The 25025-nt window shown below is 42.2% G+C and overlaps 1 protein-coding gene across 1 annotated transcript in view; it reads left to right on the top strand.

The window, feature by feature from the left end:
* PRKG1 (protein kinase cGMP-dependent 1) overlaps nucleotides 1-25025 on the top strand; it is a 346287-nt gene that overhangs the window by 230421 nt on the left and 90841 nt on the right. Inside the window, 2 exon segments of the mRNA XM_019618026.1 lie at nucleotides 482-559; nucleotides 5057-5151. Of these exon segments, the coding sequence (XP_019473571.1) occupies nucleotides 482-559; nucleotides 5057-5151 (173 nt within the window).

Here is a 25025-nt window from a genome sequence, read left to right as displayed (position 1 = left end):
AAAAAAAGACAGGTTAAATTAATGAAATAATGGGAAAAGAGCGAAAATTATTTGTTGAGTAAAATCTTTGCTGGCAATGCTGGGAAAATACCTAAACCACAACAAATAAAAAAAAAACAGCTATAAAAATAATTATTGCAGTTTATTTCATGTACTGTATTCTCTGTCAAAAATGCCTGTGTCAGGTTTACTTAGTACAAGTGGATTTAGGCTCTGAAGATAATTCATCTGGGCAAAAGCTGGCAGCAGCACAATAATAAGAAAAATGGGCAAGACACAAATGGCTTCTTTTTAATTATTACATTGCTGGACGTAGGGCAATTCGTAAATCACAACCAGTGTCAAACTCAGATAAAATCAGTCCAGGGCTATGTCTCCCTAAGTGTTATCTTGCAGAACTGCCTAATTATCAGCTGAATAACTGTCTGTGATTATGTTTATTCTTGTTCATTTTTTAATTTTTTTAATATATTTTTTACAGACACACTATGAAAGTGGAGAGTATATTATCCGACAAGGTGCTCGAGGGGACACTTTCTTTATAATCAGCAAAGGAAAGGTAAGTTGACACTCTTCTAAGGAAAACATGATGGTCATGATGTGCTCTTAAAATCAGTGCCAAGCCAGTGCTTTCTTTCCCCTCCCCAAGGCACAAATGTTGCAACACTTGACATTTAATTAAACTTCTTGGCATCGTATCAGTTAGGGAAGAGTGGTCTGAGGGGGGAAAAGAAAAATACATCTCATGCTGTTTTACACGTGTTCACCATGAACACTTTGGGATTTGAAAAGAGCTATTAAGTCTCAGTAAATGACCAAAAAGCTCTGTCTTTTTTCTTTGGATGAGTTATCTGTACTGGGGAGTTCTGTGCCACCCCAAGCAGCTAGCTCAGTTTCTCCATGCCATGTGAATCTCCTGCTTTGTCTCTCTTTTCATTTTTGCTTTTTTATTTGATGATGGATGCTCCCTTACTCTTCTCGGAATCTCTGCAGGCTTCTTTATCCCATAGACTTTTTCTTTTTTTCCTTTTTCCCAATATACCCTGCAATAGTCAACTTTTCTTTGCCAACTGTCCCTCTTGGAAGACTGACTTCCAGAGTTTATTCCCATGACTATCACTTTTATAGCTCTTCCAAATTAAATAATAGGAACCCGAAGCAGTCTCAGCTTTCTCTTTGGGGAACTAAAAAAGGTCAAAGTTTTGCTGCTTCACTGCTCAGGGGGAAAATTTGCTTTTTGACCTCTTTTCATATAAAATCCTGGTGGGATTTTATAGATCCATCTTTTTCCTTCCTCTTGACTATTTTTTTTAAGCTGGCGTAGTACTACAACGCTTGAAAAACATTTGGCTTCTTTCCACGTAGCAGGAGAGAGATATTCAACGGAATACATGTTGATTTCCCACTGCAGATCAGATGTGATACGTGAAAAGTAAACACAAATAGGTAAATACACTTGAAAGCAGGCCAACTCCAGCCTCCTGGTTCATGGGTTTGATGTTTGCACCAAAGCAGATGTTCATATAGTCCTTGCATAATTAAGGACGGCAAAAACAAACCCATGTCATCTAGAGTTGAAGAGTGTGTGTGTGTGTTGTACTAACTGTTAGCTCTCAGATATTAAAAGTAGTTTTCACCATCCTTTCGTCCATCTCTGGGAGCTAATCTTTGTCAGAAGAAAAAAATATGGTCTTTTTCAGGGGAATAAGAAGGTCACAGCAGGATGCTGAAATGAAGCTAATAATGGGCTGTAGAGGTGCAAATTTGACGGTATTTTCTTGTGCTTTTGAGTAGGGTTTCATCTTCTTCCAGAATAAGGACAACTGTGATATACACTAAAAATCCTTTCTGCTCAGACCATGTCTGATGCACCTCCCTTTCCCAACAAGTGTTAAAAGTCCTCCTTGGTACACAGACTAGCCTGTTGGTAGGGATGCTTTTGACCAACTTGATCTGGTGGTTCCATCCCTTCCTAGCAGTCCTCAGTCCTCAGAGTCTCTTGGTTGCAAAATTCAAATCCCTGTAGTTGACACCAGCCGGGTAACTGGTAGTTGAGCTGTCTGGTCTGTCCACTCCTCCTCATGACCTTGCAGCTTACCAGCAGGATGGAGGAGACAACCAGCTGGTCCTTGCGTCCTTGGCCATTGCTCCGGAGCTCTCTAATCCCCCTAGAGAAGCTCATTGGCTTTATCTCCCAGGCCTCTGCTGTTTTTATCTTCGTGTATCAGCTGATGGCCAGAAAGGGAGTTCAAAGCAATGCACATGAGTTTGCTGAGAAATTCCCAGAACCTCATCTGGATCTTGATGGCTTGACAGAAGTTCCCACAGGGACGGTTAAATTCAGCCTAGTTTTTTCTTCCAACCTCACTGAATTGCAAAAGAGATATTGGTGACTGAGGAAGGGGGAGAGTGTTTAATTTTAATGCCTGTATTTAGACATGTGAGCTACGCAGTGATACGAGAACTTCTCCGTGCAAAGGATACAGCCCAGGATAGGAGAGTAGTGCACTGGCAGTGAAACATGGAAAAAGTAGCAATGAAACACAGAATAATCATATCAGTATATGCTGACTGGGACTTTTGAGGCAGAGACATGACTCTCATGCCTATGCTGAAAGCAGACCCAGGAGGCTTAGCAAGCCAGAAAAAAGGCTGACTCCTTCTCGCGTAACTGGGATCTTGCATGTACTTCCTGCATTCAGCAGGATCTTGTTCTAGCAGCAAAAGCTACTTTTGAAAGCTCTGTCCTGCCTTTTATGCTAGAGCTTCTGTAGTGACAGTCAAGTCAAGTGATATTTTTTAAATTTCTGAGCTCAGCATTTTTTCTTCCAACCTGTGCTTTGTGGATATTTCTCTTCATAATAAAAGCCTTTTCCCTTTTTTCTCCCTCAGCTCCATCCACTGCACTTGATCTGGCTCATATTGTCATTTAATTGTGTGGGGCATGTGGCTACTAATTTAACCCATCCACGTTCCCCTGTTGGAGTCTGCCTGTGATCAGCAGGCAGCTTCTTGCAGAATTGGGAAAGTGCAGCACCTCAGGTGCTTTTAATACTGCAAAAATGTCTGGGGAGCTATTTCTCATGTTTATTAGTGTGTTTCCTCAAGTCCAAGTGAATATAAATCTACTTTTGTTCAAAACAGCCTGTGTGCAGAAATCTGTTAAGTAATACCTTCAATGAAAACAGTTTTATCCCTTCTGATTGCTGCCTGCTGCTGCTGCTCTGTCCTGATTAGCATCCTTCTTTTACCAAGGGGCTGCATGTGTGTCATGCTGTGCCATAGTACACCATTTTCCCCTTAATAGCAATGGTGTGGCACCAATTTGATACTATATTGTGCATGTTCGTCACTGGTACTGTCACTGCTCAGATGTGTCATCACATTGAGCTGTGCAGAAATTACACTCTGATAATCCCTTAGCATTCATGTCTTAGGATCAGCAGAGGTCATGGAGAAGGGGCTTAAATACACATTAAAGTTGCCTTTGTTTGTCCAAATTTGTTTTTCATCAGCTACAAATCTTCCTGGCTCATCTGTTCCGCTCTCCCTACTCTCATCTGATCTCCAGTGAGTCATTGCAGGTGTTAAATGTAGTATGTACTCAGTGTTCTCTAATGACTCAAACCCTCTGTTCTACCACCCGTGCAAGGGAAGGTGCAGGGCAGTGCAACTAAATCAGAAGGGTAGTGTCTGAAGTCTCAGATTTTGGCTTTGTGAATTTGCATATCCAAAAGCTCTGATGAAAGCAAATGAACAGCCTGAAATGGAGAAGTGAGATGAAGGATTCTCCCTTGTAAATCCTCCAGAGGGTTGCTCATCCAACCTGAATTTTGAATAGCTCAGACTTTGGAAATGCTATTCTACTGACTGTAAACAGAAGGTGGACAAAACAATTTATAGTTGGTTAATGGCAGGGGAGATGATCCCCACTGCACCCTGATTGCTGTAATTCACCCACTTGGATACACCGTAGGAAACATGAGTTCCCTCTAATAAAAGTTAGATGAAAAGGAGAAAATATTTGTCATAGAGGGCCACTAGATCCATAGCACACATTTTAAGTGAAGTCTTAGTAATGAGCAGAGATGCCATGCCATCCTCAGCTCCCAGCAGTGTGCTGGGGTTTTGTCATCACACGGCTGCTGGGATTTATAGCCCAGGCTGGCTTGGGGAGTCAGGGCCACTTACAGAGATAATACAAAGTAGAAGCGTGTTTAGATGATCAATTACTGTTTTTCTCCTGATATTTTTTTCAGAAAATAGAAAGGACCCCCTGTGATAGGGTGTCATCGCTCACAGATGTGAAGCCTGCCTGTTGTTGCAGTGTCTTCTCATACTTGGGCATGCACTAGGTTATGTGCCATCCAACATTTTACATTGGTTAAAAATCTCCATTTCATTAGCACTAACTGCTTTTCTTCTACTGCAAAAATAAAAAATAAGATGGTATTTTCCTTTAATGTGATTTTTGCTCTAGCTAGAATTATTTCCTCTCTGAATTCAGGACATGATGAAAAGCGAAGGAGCTATTCTTCAGTCCATAATGCTCCAAACTGTTTCATTTCAGTTATGACTAAATGTAGATTTATTATTTTTTTTGCCTTAAGTGAACTTAGCAATGCAAAAAATCATGTGGAACAAAGCTAACACAAACCTATGCCATGTGTCTGTCTTATACACATAAAGTATTTGGAATCTGTTTCTGCTGTTGACTCCATACGGCCAGTGATGGTGCTTGTGCAGCCAACTCCATGTTTAGAGCTTAAAACCTTTGAATGCACACACGTACTGAGTTTTTCCAGGAGTGGCAGATATCTTAGTGGAAAATAACTATTCATTTTCTTGGATGGTTTGAGACTGGCTTATAGAGAATTAGTAATTGCTTGCTGATGGGGAAGAGTGCAGGCCTGGAGAATTACTTGATTCGCAGAGAGGAGATGGACCAGAGCGTTTCCTGAGGGATGTGGGGGATGACTAACCCCTCTCTGAACAAATAGGCTTTATTCATTAATGAAAAGTTTTCTAAATGCTGGGGGTTTTGGCTTTTCAACAGGTGAACGTCACTCGTGAAGATTCCCCCAGCGAGGATCCAGTCTTTCTCCGTACTTTAGGAAAAGGAGATTGGTTTGGAGAAAAAGCACTACAATGGTAAGTGCTCCTTCTGATGTAGCAATTAGTTTGAGATCATTTTCCAAGGACTTCTGCGGTCCTCGGAGGGCTCTTGCAATCTGGAAATAGCCTAGAATTACATTGGAAGTGGTGTTACGCCTTTGAAGTTGTGCTTTGTCACTTAGTGCTGTATATTGCAACGAGGCTGTGCCTTAATGAGGGAATAGGATTTCCTGCAACTTGGTGGCCAAGTGTGGAGCTTGCCTTGTTTGTAGGCATAAGAAAATAGTTTATCTTGGCGCCGTTCCTGATCATACATTTGAAGATCTGAAATGTTTGATATTTTGCAGGTTGACATTTTGCAGTTTGGGCATGTTTCTCATGGATGTCAAGGACATTATTACAGCCCAGTGGAGATGGGGTAGACAGCTGAAGGCAGGGCAGTGGTGGTGTGTTTCAAATTGTCTTATTGTGTATCTAGGATTTTGATGGAGGTGGTAATTGTGTATGTGTGACCTGCTTTATATAAACAATTTCCTTTGGGAATGACTTGGAACAACTAAGAGAATAACAACTATAAATCTATATTCAACAGATTATAAAAATACACTTTATTTCTATAGGAAAGGATAAGAATAAAATAGGAAAGCATGCTTTAGGCAGGAGCATGGGGCACCCATTAATCTTAGCCGACAAATGTTTCATCTCACTCTGAGTTCTTATCTGTGCATGCAAGCTGTTGGTCTTCTGGATACTGTGATAATGTGTTCTCTCCCTCTCAAATCTTCCAAAAAGAAGCCAGGATGCTTGAAGCCCAAATTCTCTGTCACTTCTGGCAGCCAGCAAGTCCTCTCCAGCACAAAGCTTGTCTTGCCTCTGAAAATCTATGCATTAATTCTAAAATAACATAGTTGCTCAATATATGCTCTTATTTTGGTAACTTCCTTTAATACTAATATCAAGAGCAGACAAACCTTCCATCTTTTGAAGACCAGATACAGGAAATAAAATACCTGGCATCCCTGAATAATTGTAGCAACACGCAACATCACCTTTAGGATAATTTCTCAGCATTTGAAATAAAGGTTTTTGGCTAACTGACTGAAATTAGTGAATTTACAACAAATACTCGTCTGTATGTATTTGAATTTTCAATAATGAGTTTGCTCTACTGAAACTGTTAGGTTGTATATTGTGATTTCATGTGTGGAGGATGTAATAGCAACTAAAGGCATTTCTTTCTGGACAGTGTAAAATAAAAGCTGCAGTGTTGATTCTGCATATTGCAGCACAGAAGGAAGATGGATGACAAATATTGTCTAATCTCTGCTAGAAATATTTATACTGCCATAGAAATCCAGTGCTGATATACGTTATTCTGTTTCTCTTACTTGCACCAGATGGTAGACATTACTTCACAGTATCCTATTTCACGCCAGCAGGAACAAAAAAAGTCATGAAATTATCAGCCCCATCACCTTACAGTAATAGTCAGGGCTCCCAACTATTGCACTGCTCTCTTACCTTCCTGGCTGATTAAATCTGAAATTGCAGATGTATAATTTACAGTTTACCAGTGTGTCATTTGCAATTACTCACAATCAGTTACTTCTCGTGATATTTTCTTAATTGAAAAAAAAATAACTTACTGCCATTTACAATAATTATTTGTATCAACAGGGAAATAACAAATTCATTCAAATCGGCAATGGAAAAGAACTCAGTGCAGCCTTATGGCCAATTTACTTTTTACTAAAACTGGCTAATAGTTATGTTGTGCTGCTTTGGTGGTTATCACAGCTGAATTCCTGAGCAGGAGTATCATCTGTACTATGCTGCATAGATAGAAAACATGTTTCAGTCTGCATTGGACAGTCCTGGGGAGAATAGTAAAGGAATTAAAAAGGACAAGAGAGGGAACTGGAAATGATTTCCCATTAGCCAAACCCAAAGAGCAGTAGTTTGAGCCATTACTTCCCTACTATTACGTTACTTTTTATATCATGTATTTGGATAGAACTGTAACCTCAGATGCTGGGTGGAAGGATTATCAAGTTTGGAAACCAGGTTATCAAGTTGGGAAACCAGCTCCAAAGTCTTAGGGCAAAATAGTAATGGCAGAGGGCTTCTGCTTTGAAGATACAATGTGGGAGCCTGCCTTGGTGAACAGAGGAGGGATTCTGAAAGCAATACTGATAATTTGGTTCATAACACTTTGACTTGAGCTAGAAATCAATGCATCCAAAGATGAAGTCCAACAAGTGGGATTTTCTGATGAGTGCTTTGTTTTCTGGCGGAGAGGACTTCTAAAAGCTCTGCAGATCTCTCAGGGGTGGCAAGAGCAGAAGAATCAGTGAAAGAGTGTGCCTGGTTGTGCAAGCCCTTGGTTGGGTACTCTAAAAATATGTATACATTTATATTAACATTACTAAACATGCTGAGGGCACATCATACTGAAAAAGAGTTACAGAAACATAGAGGATTTAGACTTTTGATTTAAACTTTCACAAATACATTACACGCTTCTTTCAGAGATGTTTTCCAAAAAACGAGATGAAAATTGGCAGCTTGCTCGTTTTAATGCTCTTCTGCTTTATTTCTAGGCTGTTGCCTTTGAAAGGTGTGTTTTTAAGTTGTTTACCACCAGAGGTAGCTAGTTCAGTGTGGCTGACGCAGATGCTGGGGAGGCAAAAGAGATTTATTAAAACAAAGCTTAGTTTGCTAATTTGTGCTATCTTTGAAAATGATTTGTTTTTCACTTAGAGTTTATCATCTTCAGTCGTGTTTATCAGCTTCAATCGTGTTGATTTGTAAATCCCCCCCTAGAACACGCATTTACCCTGTAGATGGTTTTTTGTGTCATTAGTCAAGCCAAAATGAAACATCTAAGCAAGCAAAACTATAGCAGGGTGACAGCCTGTCAAAAGAGATGATGATGTCTTGCCAGCGTGGCATGTTGAAAAGGTGTGGGGACTGGGAGTTTGCCTGCCTCCAGCAGTGGTGGAGGGTTGGTCCAGCGTGAGACCTGGAGCACTAGCTCCCAGCCAAGGCAACCCCAGCACAGGGCTTCCTCTGCCTTGCTTCCTCATCTCTAAAGAATAAAACAGAGGGTTTACAAAATGTATTATTCTTTCAATGTCTGTGGTGCATAAGGTGAAGAGGAAGTGCTGGCCCTCAGGTCATGGACAAAGTGCTCTGCCATGGTGACAATTATAATGACATTTCAGCTCCTACTGTAACATACATACATTTTTTGTTACCTTCGTGATGATCTGAAAATGAGTGCAGCAGTGCTAGTCTCTCGTGGGACATAGCAGCACATCTTTCAAGAGGTTTTTGTGCTGCTTCCCATTTGTATCTCCAGCTCTGCAGGCTCCTGTGTAGTTGCATTCCTGCTGTTACAGAAAGCACCTGACCTCTGTCTACCTCCCCAAAAATCCCTTGTATGTTTTGTGTGCTGATAATTCACATGGTAGATGAAATAGATTAGCAATAGCTGTGTGTAGTAGAGTCAAAAGAAAGTTTCCTTGCTATGTACATGCAGAAAAAACTGTGATGTGGGGAGGGACAAGTGGCATAAGAAGCAATGAATGAGGAAATCATCGGAACATAGAATGGCTAGGGTTGGAAGAGACCTCAGAGGTCATCTGGTTCCAACTCCCCCCATAGGCAGGGTTGCCACTCACTAAATCAGGCACTAAACCAGGTTGCCCAGGGCCCCATCCAACCTGGCCTTGAGCACCTTTAGATATAGGGCATCCACAGCTTCTCTGGGCAGCCTGTGCCCAGGGCTTCACCACCCTCTCAGTGAAATATTTCCCCTGACACCTAATCTAAATCTCCCTTCTTTTGTTTAAAACCATTCTGCTTTGTCCTATCACTACTTACCCATTTTAAAAGTTGATTTCTCTCCTTGTAAACTCTCTTTAAATACTGGTAGTTCACTGTCAGGACTCGCTTGAGCCTTCTCCAAGCCCAGCTCCCTCAACCTGTCCATATGAGAGGTTCTTCTATGTGAGATTGTCTTTGTTGCCTCCTCTGGACGTGTTCCAAAAGTTCCACATGTGGGGGGCAGAATAGAGAGGGACAATCATGTACCTTACCATGCTGGCCACCCCTCTTCTGATGCAGCTCAATATACTGTTTGCAGTTCAACCTCATGAGGCCATCTCATGTCTGCTCTGCTTTATGATGGGAGGAATTTTGCCCTACCAAGAGGTTAAGGATGTGAGGTCCAGGGATGAGACGCATGAGAAGCCTGGCTGACAGTGAAGGCTGGGGTAAAGAACTCTTTGAGTACCTCAGCCTTCTCCGTTTCTGCTGTAGCCAGTTCTCCTTTCTCATTTACCAGAGAAAATACACTCCTTGGCCTGTCTCTGCTGACCAGTGTACCTGTAGAACCACTTGTTATTTTTCACATCCCTCACCTAGTGCAGTTCTGTATGTGCCTTGGCTTTCTTGATTCCATCTCTACATGTCTGTACAGCATCCCAGTATTTTTCCTGGGTAACGCATCCCTGCTCCCACTGCCTGTTCATGTCCTTTATTTCCCCTCAGTTTGACCAGCAGGTCTTTGCCCAGCTGTGCTGTTTTTCTGCCTCCTCTGCTGCTTTTCTTATATTAGGGGATAGGAAGGGGGAAGGAGAAAGGCTTCCTTAAAGAGCTGCCAGCTCCACTCTGCTCCTCTATCACTGAGAACAGCTTCCCAGGGGATCTCATCTGGTGATTCCTTAAACAACCAGAATTGTGTTCTCCTGAAGATCAGGGTCTCAACATTGATTTTTGCCAGGCCTGTCTTCCTCAAGATCACAAACTCCCAGGGCATGGTCATTACAGTCCAGAGTGCCTCCAGTCTTAACCTCTTTAATGAGCTCCTCTGAATTAGTGAGCACCTTTAATGCATCTTTATATCAGCTGACAACATCAGAGCTTTACTTTTCCAACTAAATTAATACAGGAGTTAAATACAATACCCAAAACTTTTTAAAAGATCTTTTAGCTGGCAGCCAAGATGAAAATGAGACATCAATAGGGCATTAGAGTATCGACAGTGGCATTGATTTGCTTATTTTTCTGAAATGCTACTATTTTCTCTTGCTATGACTCAGTTTATAAGCAAGCTTCCAAAATAAATCATTTTTATTAAGTTTGTTGAAATACTGCAAGAGGTGCTGGGATTCTGCTAATGATGTTCTTTGTCTGCTCCCTGCAGTAACAGCAAGTTTTTATGGGATTGTAACATTGCTCCTGCTCAACTTACCTTTGTATTAATTCTTCCCCAGTTAAGAACCCAATAGTTGTTGTAATCAAAAAACTGAAGTTTCAAAACCTGGAAAACTGTTTAACTAACCTCCTTGCCACCCTGCTGTCTTTTCTTCACTTTCTACCCTTTTACCAATTTCTCTTCTGTTCTTCCAGAAATACTTTTCTGCAGTTGCTCACCAATAGCTTTTGAAGGACTGCAAAGATTTATTTACTTGGTTTAAATGACAAAGGAGCAAAGCTGTTACTCAGCAGTTAGAAAATAGCTGATTTGGATGGTAAAACAGATTCATAATCTATTTGAAATATTATTTTCTGCAGTGCAGCACCCCTCACTCAGTGCCCCATACAACTCACAGCAGCCGTAGCAGCCCTGCAAAGGAAAAGTACCAGCTGTGGTGGCTGCTATTTTTAATTGTTTTTCAGTTTTATTTATTTTGTTGCTTTGTTGTTGGCTGTTTTGGTAAAATGGGTACTCCTGTTCAAATTACTCCTCACGCTCACAGTAACACTGGGTATATTTCATAATCCCTTGCTGTCAGATGTTTCCTATTTTACCCCATCGTTGGACACGCAGAGATTTCTGATTATTACAGATCATCTGCTGGGATGTATCTAGCAAGTTGCAGTTTGCTAAATGCCCTGTCATTGCTCCAGCCCTCGCTGTGCCTGAAGAGTTGTGAACAGAGAAAGGACGGAGAAAGTCCTTGGCTGAACCTCCCAGAGAACACAGAGCCATGTTTCACCCTGATCGGACACTTTGCTCTCAATGCTATGCTTCCATTAAAATCTCACCTTCTGTTGACTTATCAACCCAATTACCTTGACTTCTTTTTTTTTTTTTTCAGAGAAGGAAAAGGTAAGGGCGGCTGGAAGTGCTTATTGCTCTGAGGCATTTGTTGGCAGGCAGGGAGAGGTGCTCACACAGATGTGTAAGTGGCGAACAGAAGTGTCAGCACAGGTTGGTGTTACAGGTCAGGAGCTCAATTTCTGTTTTTATCAAGGAGAAGTACCTATCCTTCTCTTTTTTCTCCTGGGACACACAATGTACCGCACAGCAGCTCTCTGCTCTGTTCTGATTTTTGAGTTGCTGTTTTTCAGTGTTGAAAGCTAAGTCAGGTTTCTTTACCTCTACCTATCCTATGGATATAAGCTCCTAGAGTCTGCCCACTTGCTTAAAAGAAGGCTGCGTGCATTGTAACACTGCAGAATTGAAAATTACTCATCCTTTCATGGGGTTCATCACAGCCCTTGGGCACAAGAAGAAGCCCCTGTGGCTTTCAAGTTCCCAAAATATAAACCAAACAATGCCTGTACTCCTTCCCGCTGTCTACTCTGGCCCCAGCTAAAAGTATGTTGGTTGATTCTTTGTGCTTTGGAAGCCGTCAGTGCTCTTGGGAAGCAGGTGTCACACCACTGGCAGCATGGAGGGGGCTGTAAGAAAGCAAAAGGAGCCTGTGATGGGGACCAGGATGCCCATTGGGGTGGTGCTCACAAAACTGAAGCAGTGTTTCAAATATTGAGGTGCAGGGGAGTACATTTAAAAGCACAATCATCTTTTATCTTCAGTTTATAGGAGGAAGCACACTTCATCGCCCTTGTTGCTAAATAATGGGACTTTTACTCTGACTGTTCAGCTGCCCTTCTCCTGTGCAGCTCCCTGACTGTACATCCGGCATGCGGTCTCCAGGGACCTGCAGGAAGTTATTTTATCCATTACATCAGCTACTTTTTACATTTATTACCAGTGTTAGGCAATCTTAAAAGGTATTTCAGCCACGATGGCCTTATTTCCTGCCCTCTCCTCCAGATAAGATGGATCTCTGTCTGTAATGCCATGCGAAGCCTGGGAGCAGCTCACAGGGGTGCAGGCTGATGGGTTTTGATGGCAGAGGAACTTAGGGGTTTGGAATAAGGTTAATGGTCTGAGAACAGCCCAGGGGAGCCCTGATTCAGGCAGTGTGGCACTGAGCGGTTTCATCCCACAGCACTGGGAGCTCCGGGAGTCGGAACGGGTTCCGGAAAGCTGCTGGCAAAGACCTGAAATAAATCCTCTGAGGCTTTGGGAGAGCAAGAGCCCCGACAGCTGGAAGCAAGGAGGCCAAGTGACAGCTCGGGAGTGTCACCATCTACTGCTCCCCAGGGCTCAGCATCCTCCCCAAGTATCTGGCCCTGCTGGAGCCGGGGTGGTGGCAGGGAGACTTCTGCTTTGGTCTTATGAGTGCTCACCACGTTTTCTATTAGGCACCATTAATTGTCTCTGCATCCCATCTGGGCTGGTTGCCTGGGTCAGTGCCCTGCTATCAGGGTCCTCAGGCAGAGTGTTGCTCTGGAACAGATGAAGACATTTTATAGATTAATTCCCAAAAACATAACTACTTTTGGAAAGTGAATTATGAAATCTTCATCAGGGCCTCGGCAATCTGTTTAATTATTGCAAGCAAGTAGTGGTTGCTAGTGCAGTACCTTTGTTTTCTGCAGATGCTTCACTCTGTGTTTGCCATAAAACACCAGCCAGTAGTACACTGGCTTGCACAGGAGCTCACTGTGGATACTTTCAGCCTGTTGCAAGGAGCTCATAATGCACAGGGAATGGCCGTGGCAGTGATGAGGCTCCCAGTTAGGGGCTCAGCCTGTAAATGAGTAGGCAGGTTCATACCAATTCCTGTTACACATGCTCCAGCTCATAGCTACAGAGACGTAGCTGTGCCTTTGTCACCTGGTAAAAGTCAGAGTTCCTTTTAAACCCCTTGAAGAAGCTGAGGAGCAAGGGGATGAAAGGAAACAAAGGGACAAGAGGTATTGGCTTTAACAGCATCCTGCCTATGAGAGCAGCGTTGCAACTACAGCCATGAAGAGTGCATTATGCTTTTCAGACAGCAATGAATTGATAGTATTGACTCTTGCTGCCTTAAGTAGGACCATCGATTGATCACACGCGGTGAAACCGAAGGTCCATCTAGCTCAGAGTCCCTTCTGCTAGAACAGCCAAAGGCAAAGCAACAACGTCCTGAACCAGAGCTCTGGCTTTGATTTACAGCCCTTGATGGATTTGCAATTTACTTTCAAACTCAAGTAAGCATTTTTAAAATCCATGGCCTTCTGTGGCAATTAGTTCCATGGTTTAAGTATGCAAGATGAGAAGAAATGCCATTTGGGGGGTTGGTTCTGGATGGGGGAGGGTTGTTCGTTTTTGGATGGGCCATCTGCTCCTCTCACGAGATGCATCCTAGTTCTTAGGCACGCAGTTGACTGATTGAGAGCTCAGCAGCCCATCATCTGAGCTTGCAGACAGCAGCAAGCTTTTTACCAAAGCTAATTGTTTTATCTTACTGTGTTTGCAGTTTATAGCATCTCAAATGACTTGCTAAGATCTCTGAAACTCAATCCCTCTTTTTTCTTTAACAAGAAGTCAAATTTTTATATCAAGTTCTTTGCAGCAAGAAGAAACTGAGCGCAGTAGCATCCTACATTTTGGCAAACAGCTATTCCGTCCATAACTTGGTTTTTAGTAGTTCATGTCCCCGTGATACAGGATACTCAGGCAGGTATAGGTGAGTTTTCCCTAGCAAGCGTTTTAGATTTGTGGCAGGGTGTCCAGTAGCTGTTCTCCCAGACTTGCATAGACTAAAGCTTTCTTTAGGATCAAGGCAATAGCAATACAGCAATGAGGGAAACTGCAACACCATCTGATTTGGGTGTGTTAAAAGCTGAGTCATACGTGCAGTTTTTGGTACTTTGTTTTGTGCTCTTTGGTTTTAAGGTGACTTCTGTTGTGTCATTTAAAGGTCTCACACCCGACTTTATATTCCAAATGCTCTTCCTAAACTAAACTATCTTGAGAGCCATGAGAGTTTGTCCATGTGTTCTCCCACCTATCCTAGAGGGGAAGTTTTGAGGTGCACAGCTACTGCTCACCCAGATTACTGCACCTCCCTCCTGGCTGTGTGGTGCTTGCTGAGCCTGTGCTCGGCTGCAGGATGTGTTCTGCCAATTCTCTGTGCTCCTACATCCACACTTTCAAGCAGAAAAAGTGAAGTAATTAGCAAAAAAAACCATATCCACAAGGGGTTTTTCAATGTCTGCATTCAGACGAACACTGGAAAAAGCTTGAGTAGGGCTGGATGAATGGCTGAATTGAGTAGGGCAATGAAATTGTGAAACTGTGGGGTTCGGCTGCTTGATTTTTTCATTGTCAAATATGGTTCCACATTTTTTGAATTTCAGGGCATTTGATTTGGAAATCAGACACAGCTTTATTTTGTAATAATGCTGAACAAAACCCATTCCAGTTGAATAATGGTAAACACTGCATTAAGATGGGAAAACAAATGATTATATACTTAAGCAAGATCAGTGAACACCAGAATTGGAGTCCTTTGTGTCTTATCAATTGCTTGCCTTGCTCTGCATTCTGAGTAGCCGCTTTGCATTGCAGAAGCCTGTTTACATCAAATACACAATCATGGCAATACATCAGTTTTTGAAGGAACGTAGACAATCCCATTAATAGAAGGCCTTTGCACAAAATCATCTGCTTTTTTGTATTGTCTGAGGGAAAGAAAACAAACATCTGGCTTTTTATTTAGTCTGTCCAACAGAAATGTTCTTTTGGAAAAAACAGCCATTAGGAGATAATAAGCAGTGAATCCAAAGTACTGCTTTCCTACTCCTAACATAGGGAATATAAAGTTGCATCAGTTTCTACAAGGGAAGTCATGCTCACAGAATCACAGAATTGTAGGGGTTGGAAGGGACCTCTAGAGATCATCGAGACCAACCCCCCTGCCAAAGCAGGTTCCCTACACCAGGTCGCACAGGTAGGTGTCCAGGTGAGACTTGAATATCTCCAGAGAAGGAGACTCCACAACCTCCCTGGGCAGCCTGTTCCAGTGCTCCGTCACCCTCACCGTGAAGAAGTTCTTACGCACATTCGTGCGAAACTTCCTGTGCTGCAGCTTATGTCCGTTTCCCCTCGTCCTGTCTCCACGTACCACTGAAAAGAGACTGGCCTCACCGCTATGGCCGCCACACCTCAGATATTTATAAACCTGGATCAGGTCCCCTCTTAGTCTTCTCTTCTCAAGGCTGAACAGACCCAGTTCACTTAGCCTTTCTTCATAGGGGAGATGCTCCAGGCCCTTCGCCATCTTTGTGGCCCTCCGCTGGACTCTTTCCAAGAGATCCCTGTCTTTTTTGTACTGGGGAGCCCAGAACTGGACACAGTACTCCAGATGAGGCCTTACCAGGGCAGAGTAGAGGGGGAGGATCACCTCCCTCAACCTGCTGGACACGCTCTTCTTAATGCACCCCAGAATGCCATTGGCCTTTTTGGCCACGAGGGCACACTGCTGGCTCATGGCCAACCTGTCGTCCACCAGGACTCCCATGCTCAGAGCCAACGTCATGACTCAACTCAAGTTCGTAAATAAAATTTTTCTGAGTCTTAAAGATAATAATCATTAGTTTATAAGAGCACATATTATTACTAGATCTGGCTTTTTTTTTTTAAAGTCTGAATTATACCCTGGGAACTGAAACTGTCTATTTGTTTTCCTTTGGTAATACAGTCCTACAGGGCAAACATGCTATTCTTCCTGCTGAGTTTAATATATATATATAAAACATGGGACAGCAAGATTTTGCCAAATGAAAGCAAGCAAAATTATGAGGATTTTATTGTTCTGAACGTCCGCTTGCCGCAGTTAGTGTCCCTGAATTTTCTTGTGATGTCTTTATCCCTTAGCATTATTTCAGAGCTTGGATCAGAGCCGTGTTGCTGGAATAAGTAATGCGCAGGCAATACCACAGAGGTGTTATATTGCTACTTTTTGTTAGGTGTCTGACCTCCTAGAGCGCCGTTCATATGAGGTGTATGTTCTTGTAAGTTATTAGAGCAGCACAATTTGGGGGGTGTCTCCTCGAGGGATGAAACCGGTTAGCGATAGAAATGATTGCAGGGATCAGAACTGGTAATTCTTGCTTATTTAAAAGAGCATAAGCCTTAGGCTGCAATTTGCTTCTCTGCCCGGGGAATGTGAAGTGGTCATGACGGGCTGCAGGCTGCTTCTGGTGCAGGCCGAGTCCTGAAGGCTGTCCTAAAGGAAAGGAATGCTGATTTCTGTCTCACAGCAAATTTCACTGATTTTTTTTGTGTGTTTTGAACAGCGTTGACATTTGTGTCGAATCATTCATTCGAAGTGCTGGTTTATGACACGTTTCTAGCTGGGAGAAAAAAAAAACAGGAGAGGGTGGAAAATGCTTATAGAAGGAAATCATACATTTCCTTAGCAAAATGTTTCCGTGAAAATCCTCCTTCTAGCTCTGCTCAGGTTTGTAAGCATTAAGTGAAACCGAAACATGCAGCACAGCTTTATAATTCTCTCTCGACTGCTCTAGAGTAAACAAATAACATTGCTTCACTGCTTCCTGGGGATGCAGAGGCACAAGCCTGAGTGTCTGCAGGGTGAGCGGTGCGTGGACTCACAGCCCTCCAGCTGCAGTGTGTGCTGCAGACAGGATAATTCGTGTTGGCTAACCCTCAGAGCAGGTTTACCACCGTATGTAATCGTAGGGAAAAAAAAAAAGAGCGAAGCTTTTATGCTGCATCTCTTTGCTTTGCCCAGCTCCTAAATCATGTAAGCAGCAATGCACGTCTTTACAGTACAGTCCTGAGTATCAATGCACCCATGGCATTCCAAAAATGATGCTTGCTTCTTCCTCTTCCTGGGATGGCTACTTCCCAGGGTAAAGGACTCAAAGCGTAGATGAACCCAGGTAGGGCATGCCTTGATGTGGCTCCTCTTCAGGTCTCCTCTTTGTGATGAGGATGGATTTGGCCTTTCGCATCAGGCTTGTGGCTCCCTTTACAACAACCGTCCTTTATCAAATTTTCATGCATAGAGAACTGAATGCCTTTCTGCTAGCATGCATAGCAGCCTGGTGTTGGGATGCAATACCGAGTCATTTTGTGATCGTTCTACAGACTCTGTGATAATAAGGCTTGTGATTCAAAAACAGAATGTATAGAAGCATATCAAAGTAATTCTGAAATAGAGAGTGATAAATTTTCGTGGCTTTCATTCTGAATGCCAAGCAGTTCAAATAGAAAGAGTAGGCCATTTAAATTGGTGATCTTAACACAGTTATGAGTTAGCTACAGTAAAAATCCTCATGCTTGGAAGAACTAGCTGGTGCACGTTTGTATTTAGTACGTATCATCTGTTATTTTCTTTATTGTGTTCTCATTCTGAGTTTTATGAACAATACATAATCACTTTTCGATGTAACTTTTGCGACCCAGGATATTCAGCACTGTGGGAAGATGAATCCTCACTTTGCAGTTTGGAAGATGACTCTTCTGTATCTGTACTGTGTGTGTGCACAGCCTGTTCCCCTTCTGATCTCCCAGGCAAGTCAGGATCACAACATTCTTCAGCTTCAGATACTAACTTATCTGTTATTCTGCAAACCAGGAGATAACCTGTTTTGCTCTTAGCAAAACGCACATTGATGGGTTAAGAAGAGGAAAAAACACAGCAACAGTAAAACTAAATTAGCGCTTAAGGAATGTTAGATGGATTGCACAATTCTACACCACCATGAAATAATCTATGTCTGTTCCAATTTGTAGACATTTTCAGGGTGCTGCACATCACACCGGGCTTTACTTAGGGGTCAGTAGCCTGTAGTTGTTTCTGTGATTTACAGAGATGCAGTGGCCCTTCCAAGGGATATGACTCATGCTGTAGTGAAACTCCTCAGGGGTCTGTCCCTTCCAGAATTGCCGTCTGTCCATGGCACACAGACAGATGGCTGGACAAGATCCCTCCCTTTTAGCAGCCTAATGGAGAGCAGCTTTATTTCCTTTGGGATTTAAAAAAGAAAAGGCCTCTGAGTGGCTGCATGTGAGTACTGCCAGTAGGAAGCCTAATGTTGGAAATCTATTCTCCACATTTCACGTTACTCCCATCCAACCGTTCAGTAATACAGTTAACTACCATGGACATGCTCAGAATTAAGGATGAAATATTTATAAGGCTGGAGCTGGCTGTTTGTCTGCATGAATGCCTATTTAATTCTAGTTTGTTAGGAACTCTACTATATTAAAATACCATTTGAAGATCACCCTTTTCGAGTGATGCTCACTGAAATCTATAGTAAGACATCAAAAAAGCAATGCTTTCTTGTAGAGCACGTAATCCACTTGTGCCTGGAGTATCCAATTGTGGATTTTTTGGAGGTTTTTTTCATGTTCTGTCTGAGGCATACGTTGGTGATGAGCTAAAATGTTTCTCGGTGGCAGGGCTTTAGAGATATAGTATCACTTGTACACGAAAGGCTTCAAAGTTGTATTGCTGAAAGTCTAGACAGGAGAATCTGATGCTCTCATACAAAGTTATGACTCAGCCTCATGCCTCAAGGAGCATTTCTGCAAATAATTGAGCTTTTCACAGACCAGGCTCTGCACTTTCTTTTCCTGAGCAAGAACAAGGAGCAAAAGTTTGGGGCCGCCTGCCCTTCATCAGGAGCCCTCTCCCATTTTCTTCCTCTCCAGACCTGAGCTTAACCTGGCACTTCTCATGTAAAACTTAATGAAGCAAACAAAGTTCTCCTTCTCCAGCTGTTTAGCTGCCTTTATCTTCTTGTGCATCCCATCCATGGCCCTGCCATCATCCCTCAGGATGCTGAACCTGTTTGTTTTTCAGCCAATACCTGCCAGCATTTGATGCATCCCAAAAGGCGCTGTGCAGGCACAGATGCCTATGGCATAGAGAGCAACTGTGAAAGCAAGCAGGAGAGCTGGCAAACTCAGAGAACACAAGCATGAACTGCATCTTCCAGGAAATGCAGACCAAAGAAAATATTTCAGTGAGCTGCAAAGGCTTATGCACTCTGCTGTAATATATAAAAATGTTGAGCCATGCAACAAGAAATCTCATTCTCTGTTTTGCTTTTGCGTGTTAAAGAAGTGGTTCCTCTTCCTGGGCGTTTTCAGTTTTAAGTACTGGAGCTATTTTCTGTTGAAGAGCAGACATGGTTCTTGCAGCAGAGGATGTCAGGTAAGCAGCTGTGGCTGCAGAAAACCTGGTATATAATTATGGTTTGGTATTGTGTCCTGCGGCTGAAAAATATTCAGCCCACGTGGATCTATCTAGCTAATAATCTGAAGAGAGAAATAATTTCTGTAGATGCATTTAATGATATCTGCAGGGCTAATTACCTTGCCAGCTCATGGTATGTCACCCTGCAAAACGTATCTGAGTTGCCATAGACAAAGAGTCGCTGAACGTGAAATGTCAGTTTGAGAGTAGCGCAGGGATGGGCCTCTGTGCATTACATCCACCCTGCCAGTGAAAAGCTGCCATTCAGCTCTTCTCGATGTGTTAGAGAGGGGAGCTTTGCAGCCTGAGGGGGTCCAGCCACTGGAGATAGTCAAGCAGTGCTGGCTGCACGAGCAGTGGGAAATGAATGGGTTGGATGATAGGTGCAAGGCACTGGACCAGGTTTCTTGAGGTTTGCTTTTTTCCCTTCATAAGCACAAGGAATTTCCTAAAATATCTGCTACTCCTATGCCATATATATTTGTATTTTGTGAAAATTACCTCTCTACCAGGCCCCTGCTCTGAAATTAATTCTTGTCATCAGCATTGTTTTTAAGTCCTGGGATAGATTTTTTTCCCAATTTCAAGACTTTTCAGTGGAACCTTTCCACATTAGCAATGCAAAATCAGGCTCTAGCAGCTCCGGTTTTGGTTGCAGCCACTGGGCATAAAATAAGTGTCACTGGCTGTTCCTGTGAATGATACAGTTAAGCTTGTAAGTACGCAATATGCATTAAAGCAAATCCATCTTGTTCAGCCTGTCCCCATTTGGTGCCCATGAGGTTCCCAAAGGGAAGCTGCAGCCAGCAGAGCTACTGGGAGCGTGAAGCATGGAGACCAACTGGAAATACCACCCTCAGTGTCTTAACATTTAAAAATAAACAGATTGTGTTTATCACTGAACAAAGTCAGGTTTTATTTTAGGCAAACATGAAATCCGAGCATAGCTTTTGAAAGACACTACTGTGCTCCTGTTACAGCATCAGTACTCCATGTGGAAAGCTCATGTTACATTTATGTTTGGCTCCCATAGTAAGCAGGCAAAAGCAGATTTTTGAAAATGGTTTTCCCAGTAAGAGTGTATTATTTACGTATATTGTTGATGTAAATATCTGCCTAAGGTATCTGTTCACTAAGCACGAAAGATTCAGGTTATACGAAGCGTTATTTAGAACCATTCCTTGCTGAAGGTGATTAATGACCTACTAATATTTTTCTAGGATGATCCATGTTATTAGTGAGCCTTAAAAATTTCATCTGGGCCTCTGAGTTTCCATTTTAAATTTGCTTTTAAGCAGGCAATGAGCTGTAACTGTGCCAATTGTGTGGGACATGGCTTGAACTGGTCCGACCCCGCTGCTGGAATGGGAGCCGTGCTGCCAAGCTTTCCTTTAACCTTCATAGCTGGGATGCTGCAAAGCCCTGCAAACAGAACTTAAGGGATGGTTTATTATTGTGCCACCCTGATAAACAATGATGTTTCTTTATCTTTTTTTTTCCCCACCAAAAAGTATCTACGCAGATGGGAGGGATGCTCTCTGCACTGAAGGCTGCCTTAATGCGTGCCTCAATGAGGTATGAAGAAAGAGTGGTAAAAAGCTGAAAATTATTAAGAGTGGCAAAGCAATTGCTTTTTCCTGATATTTAAAGTAGTTCAAGAGGAAATAAAATTAAAATCACGGCCATCTTCAGCTTACACGTATCTCTTTGCATGCTAGTTGTGTTGTTCTAATTGAAATAAGCATTTAGAAATTCTGGTCTTAGTTAAACAAATATTGTCTTTAAAGTCATTGAGTTTAGGAAAGCTAAGGGAACAGTGTGCACTTTTGTGGGTCTCAACCTTTATGCAGTATTTTAGGAATGTTAATGCTTATCTGAGAAATAATCCTTCCATCCTACACCAAATATTTTTAAAGTGAATACAGATAATCTGTCCAAGTGCAATAGACTTGGTTTTGTTTTTAAAGAGATGAAGCCAAGAAGCCCAACCTCAGCACTAGGTTAACTCTTTATTTCTGGATCTTTGTGACAGACAGGACTACTGCTGAGTTACCTGCTCTGTTAAAGCATCACCCTCGGATCAGCTCTATTAGCAAGCATTTGGCTGGAGGGAAGTCCTATCCATCCCTTTTTTGAGATCACCAAGACTTCTTTCCCACCCATGGTCCTGTCCTTCTCCCTCAATCTGGCAGCAGGTGATGCCCTGCAGGGTTAAGGCCGAGCCTCTTTCTTTCTGTCCTCTAAGTCCTGTGCTTATCCTCGATTCCATTTGCTCTCATGCTGCCAATCTACCCTGGCACAAATGCTGCGGCCATACTGATTTCCTTAATTATGATTGTCTTCTCTGTTCTGCCATCTCTCTAAGTAAACAACAATCCCCAGCTGTCTTTTCTTTCTCTGAGTCATTCATCAAGCTCACATCTTCTTTCTCTGTCCAACATTTCACTGCTTTTCTCTAAGATAAATGGACAGGACACAACCCTCCTGGCTTGCCATCCCACCTGCCACCACAGCTCCCTCCCACCTCTTGGCTGTTGTGGATGCCAGAAATTCTCTCCCGCTCTCTTCAAACCCAATGGAGTATCTTCATATCTTCATGGTCACATATAAAATTGCTGCAGAAAGCAGTGGGAGAAAAGAGGGGAATAAAACCAGTGTAGCAGAGAGCCAGGAAGGGACAAGAGTGCCTCCTGCTCACTGCTGCTCAGCTTTCCTGGCTGGGTGGAGATGTGCCTGGCCCCTGTATCCTGCCCCCATTCCACCTCTCTACTAAGCGCTAAGACAGAGGCCAGCCTTCATTTCAATTTTTTCCTGGGTTTGTTCAGGCTGAAACAAATGTTACACATTTATATGACAGAACTTCCCTAATGAAGCAATTTCCCTGTGGCAGCTAAAGGGGCTCAGATTTAAATTCATATAATTTTTATACTACTATAAAATTCATTTTTTCCCTCAGCCTCTGGGCTTTGTAAAACCAAGTTCTTGATTTTTGAAGTCTAAAGCTGTAAAATGCACATCTTCTAGGCACTTGCTAAATTTCATTATTTCCTCAATCATACTATAATTAAGTGAAAAAATGTTTTCAATTATAGAATTGGGAAGAAGCTGGAACATTTTAGGAAATTTTCCGCCGTGATCTTATTAAGATGATAATGATTATTAAAGCAGGCCAGTCATCATTTATCCTAGGTGCTATTTTATTTTCCCATTCCGTAGTGTAATTTTAGGTACAAGATATTTGGGAACTTCTCAAATAAGTTGTCCTGAACTGTATAATAATATAACTCTGATACTTTGCCTCCAAACAGAGACCACAAGCCATTGAAAAGGATATAAATTTGGCAAGAGGGGCTAAGCATTAAATATGGAAGGAGAGATGATGGATTTGCTGGCTTGACTTTGATTTTTTGGGTCTAAATCCATTTTATATTGGCCTGGTATTGACATTGGCTGTGCTAGTATCCCAAAAAGAAGTTTTCAAATTAAGCTATCTGTTCCCTTCAGTAACTTCAGTGTTGTGACCAGCCCAAGTAAATGCTGTGTGAGGAATTAGTAACATTAGCATGAGCCCAATAATAAACTAGCTACAAGTCAAGAAAAGGCATTATTTATTTCTAATTCTTACATCTGACTTCTGCAATGTCAGAATGACTTTTGTAACATGCTGAGATGGGGATGGTATATATCTGGGTCAGATATAAAGGTGAGCTTTTTTGTCCTGGGTAGAGCCATAGGATCACAGAATCACAGAGTCCTTAGAGTTGCCCTAGCAGCCACTTTCTCATCATCATAGGATTTCATATGCACTGCAGTGTTGCTGGCACCTCTCAAGGCAGTGGGTCCTTCAAGGCCCTTGCTAGCACCCTGTACCTGAATTCTATCTATGCCATCCCACAGCTCATCGTGGGAAGGCTCGCTATTCCCCCTGTCTCCTTTCAGACTCAGTTTAAAGCCCTCCCAATGAGCCCCACTTGCTTTTCCCCAAGGACCCTTCTCCCCCTTTGAGAAAGGCAATCCCCAGCCAGTGCCCACAAGCCCCAGTGCCATATTGGTCATTTGGTTGTCCAAATATTAATCTTCAAAGTGGTTTATCATCTTCTACGCTTGAGGAGACAGGGTCACATGTAACACAGAGGAAGAAAAACTGAAATTAATTCACAAAGAGGTAAACATATGCAATTATTTACCAAGGAATTGACAGGCTGAAGACACACAGCTCCTTCATGTGAAGCTGGTGTGCAGTCTCTTTCTAGAGCCAGCTCATCTACACGCTTGATTGTAGAGTTGGTCAAGAGCCCCTTCTTATCTCTGCACTGATGACAGTAATTAGGCAAGGTAAAACTTGATGAAAATATTTGGAGATTAAAAGAAGTGTAATCTATGATTCAGTCCATAAATAGCTGGAAACATTTACAGAAGGTATGCACAGGCTTTTTGGCAAAAGCCGTGGACTAAAGCTTGTTCCATTACCTGGAGTCTGCAAATAACTGGGAGGCAATGTGCTTTACACCCCTCACTTGCTGGTAAAGGCTTCCTTGTGATTTTTCTATCCTGACCCCTGGACGTTTTGAAATTTCCTTCAGTAATAGCTGAGGCCTTGTAAAAAGAGGTGAAATGAGTTTGAAACTCAATATTATTCTTTTTTTGAAGCTGGGTATTTCCAACACCTTACATTACCATAGGTTAATGTAGTATTTTTAAAGTAAAGATGATTCTAGTGGTGATTTTCTTTCCTGTCTTGCATCTGCAGTCCTCATCTAAAATTCTCTTAGTGCTCTCTTCAAGATTTGTCTGCATATATATCTTTTTTAAGGAAAATAAAGATGCTGGCATAAAAAGGCCTCTGGTTCCTATTGTTCAGGTGACCCAAACTTGGTACCACGGTTTTTAAAGCTCTTAGTGCCAGAGTGGGAGTTTTAGTCTAGAAAGTAACCATTGTATTTTCTCGTAATTAGTTGAATTGCAGCTGCTGCATTCAAATAATTCTCTGGGAAGAAGTACTAACAGATGTAATTTAAACCAAACAGGCTGGCATTCAACAGGGATTATTGTTGCTATTGGCTTCAGAAAGCTGCTGAGCCCACTCTTTTATTGCAATGGAAATGGGAATATATCTCGTTTGCATGGGCTTCAGGGGGACCACAAGAAATGAGGGCTTACAATATGCTTCATGATATAAATTTGCATTGTAAGATTTGCATCACGAGCCCTTCTCTGGAGTCCTGGAGACTCTGAGAAAGGCTTCAGTAATTTGGCATTTTGGGGGAGATCCCTGTACCTAGGACAGTAAAATGCAATTTGGACACTGCAAAAAGCTTCAGCCTTTTGGGCTTATGGTATATTGCCCAGCTGCTACAAATAAATTATCAAAAAATTAGGTTTTAATGAACCCCAGCACATGTCCTTGAGCAGCCTGATGTTTTACAGATAGAAATTTTTAAGCCAGGGCACCTCATAGGACTGCAAGCTAATTTATGAATTGTTTCGTAGTTCTAAATCTGAATTTTTTAGTTAACCTTATAGCCCTATTTTTCCTTTTTTTTTTTT

This window comes from Meleagris gallopavo, chromosome 8 (assembly GCF_000146605.3).
Source record: "Meleagris gallopavo isolate NT-WF06-2002-E0010 breed Aviagen turkey brand Nicholas breeding stock chromosome 8, Turkey_5.1, whole genome shotgun sequence".
Classification (NCBI taxonomy): domain Eukaryota; kingdom Metazoa; phylum Chordata; class Aves; order Galliformes; family Phasianidae; genus Meleagris; species Meleagris gallopavo.
Note: the sequence above shows the minus strand (reverse complement) of the source record. Positions and strands in the feature narration are given on the sequence as shown.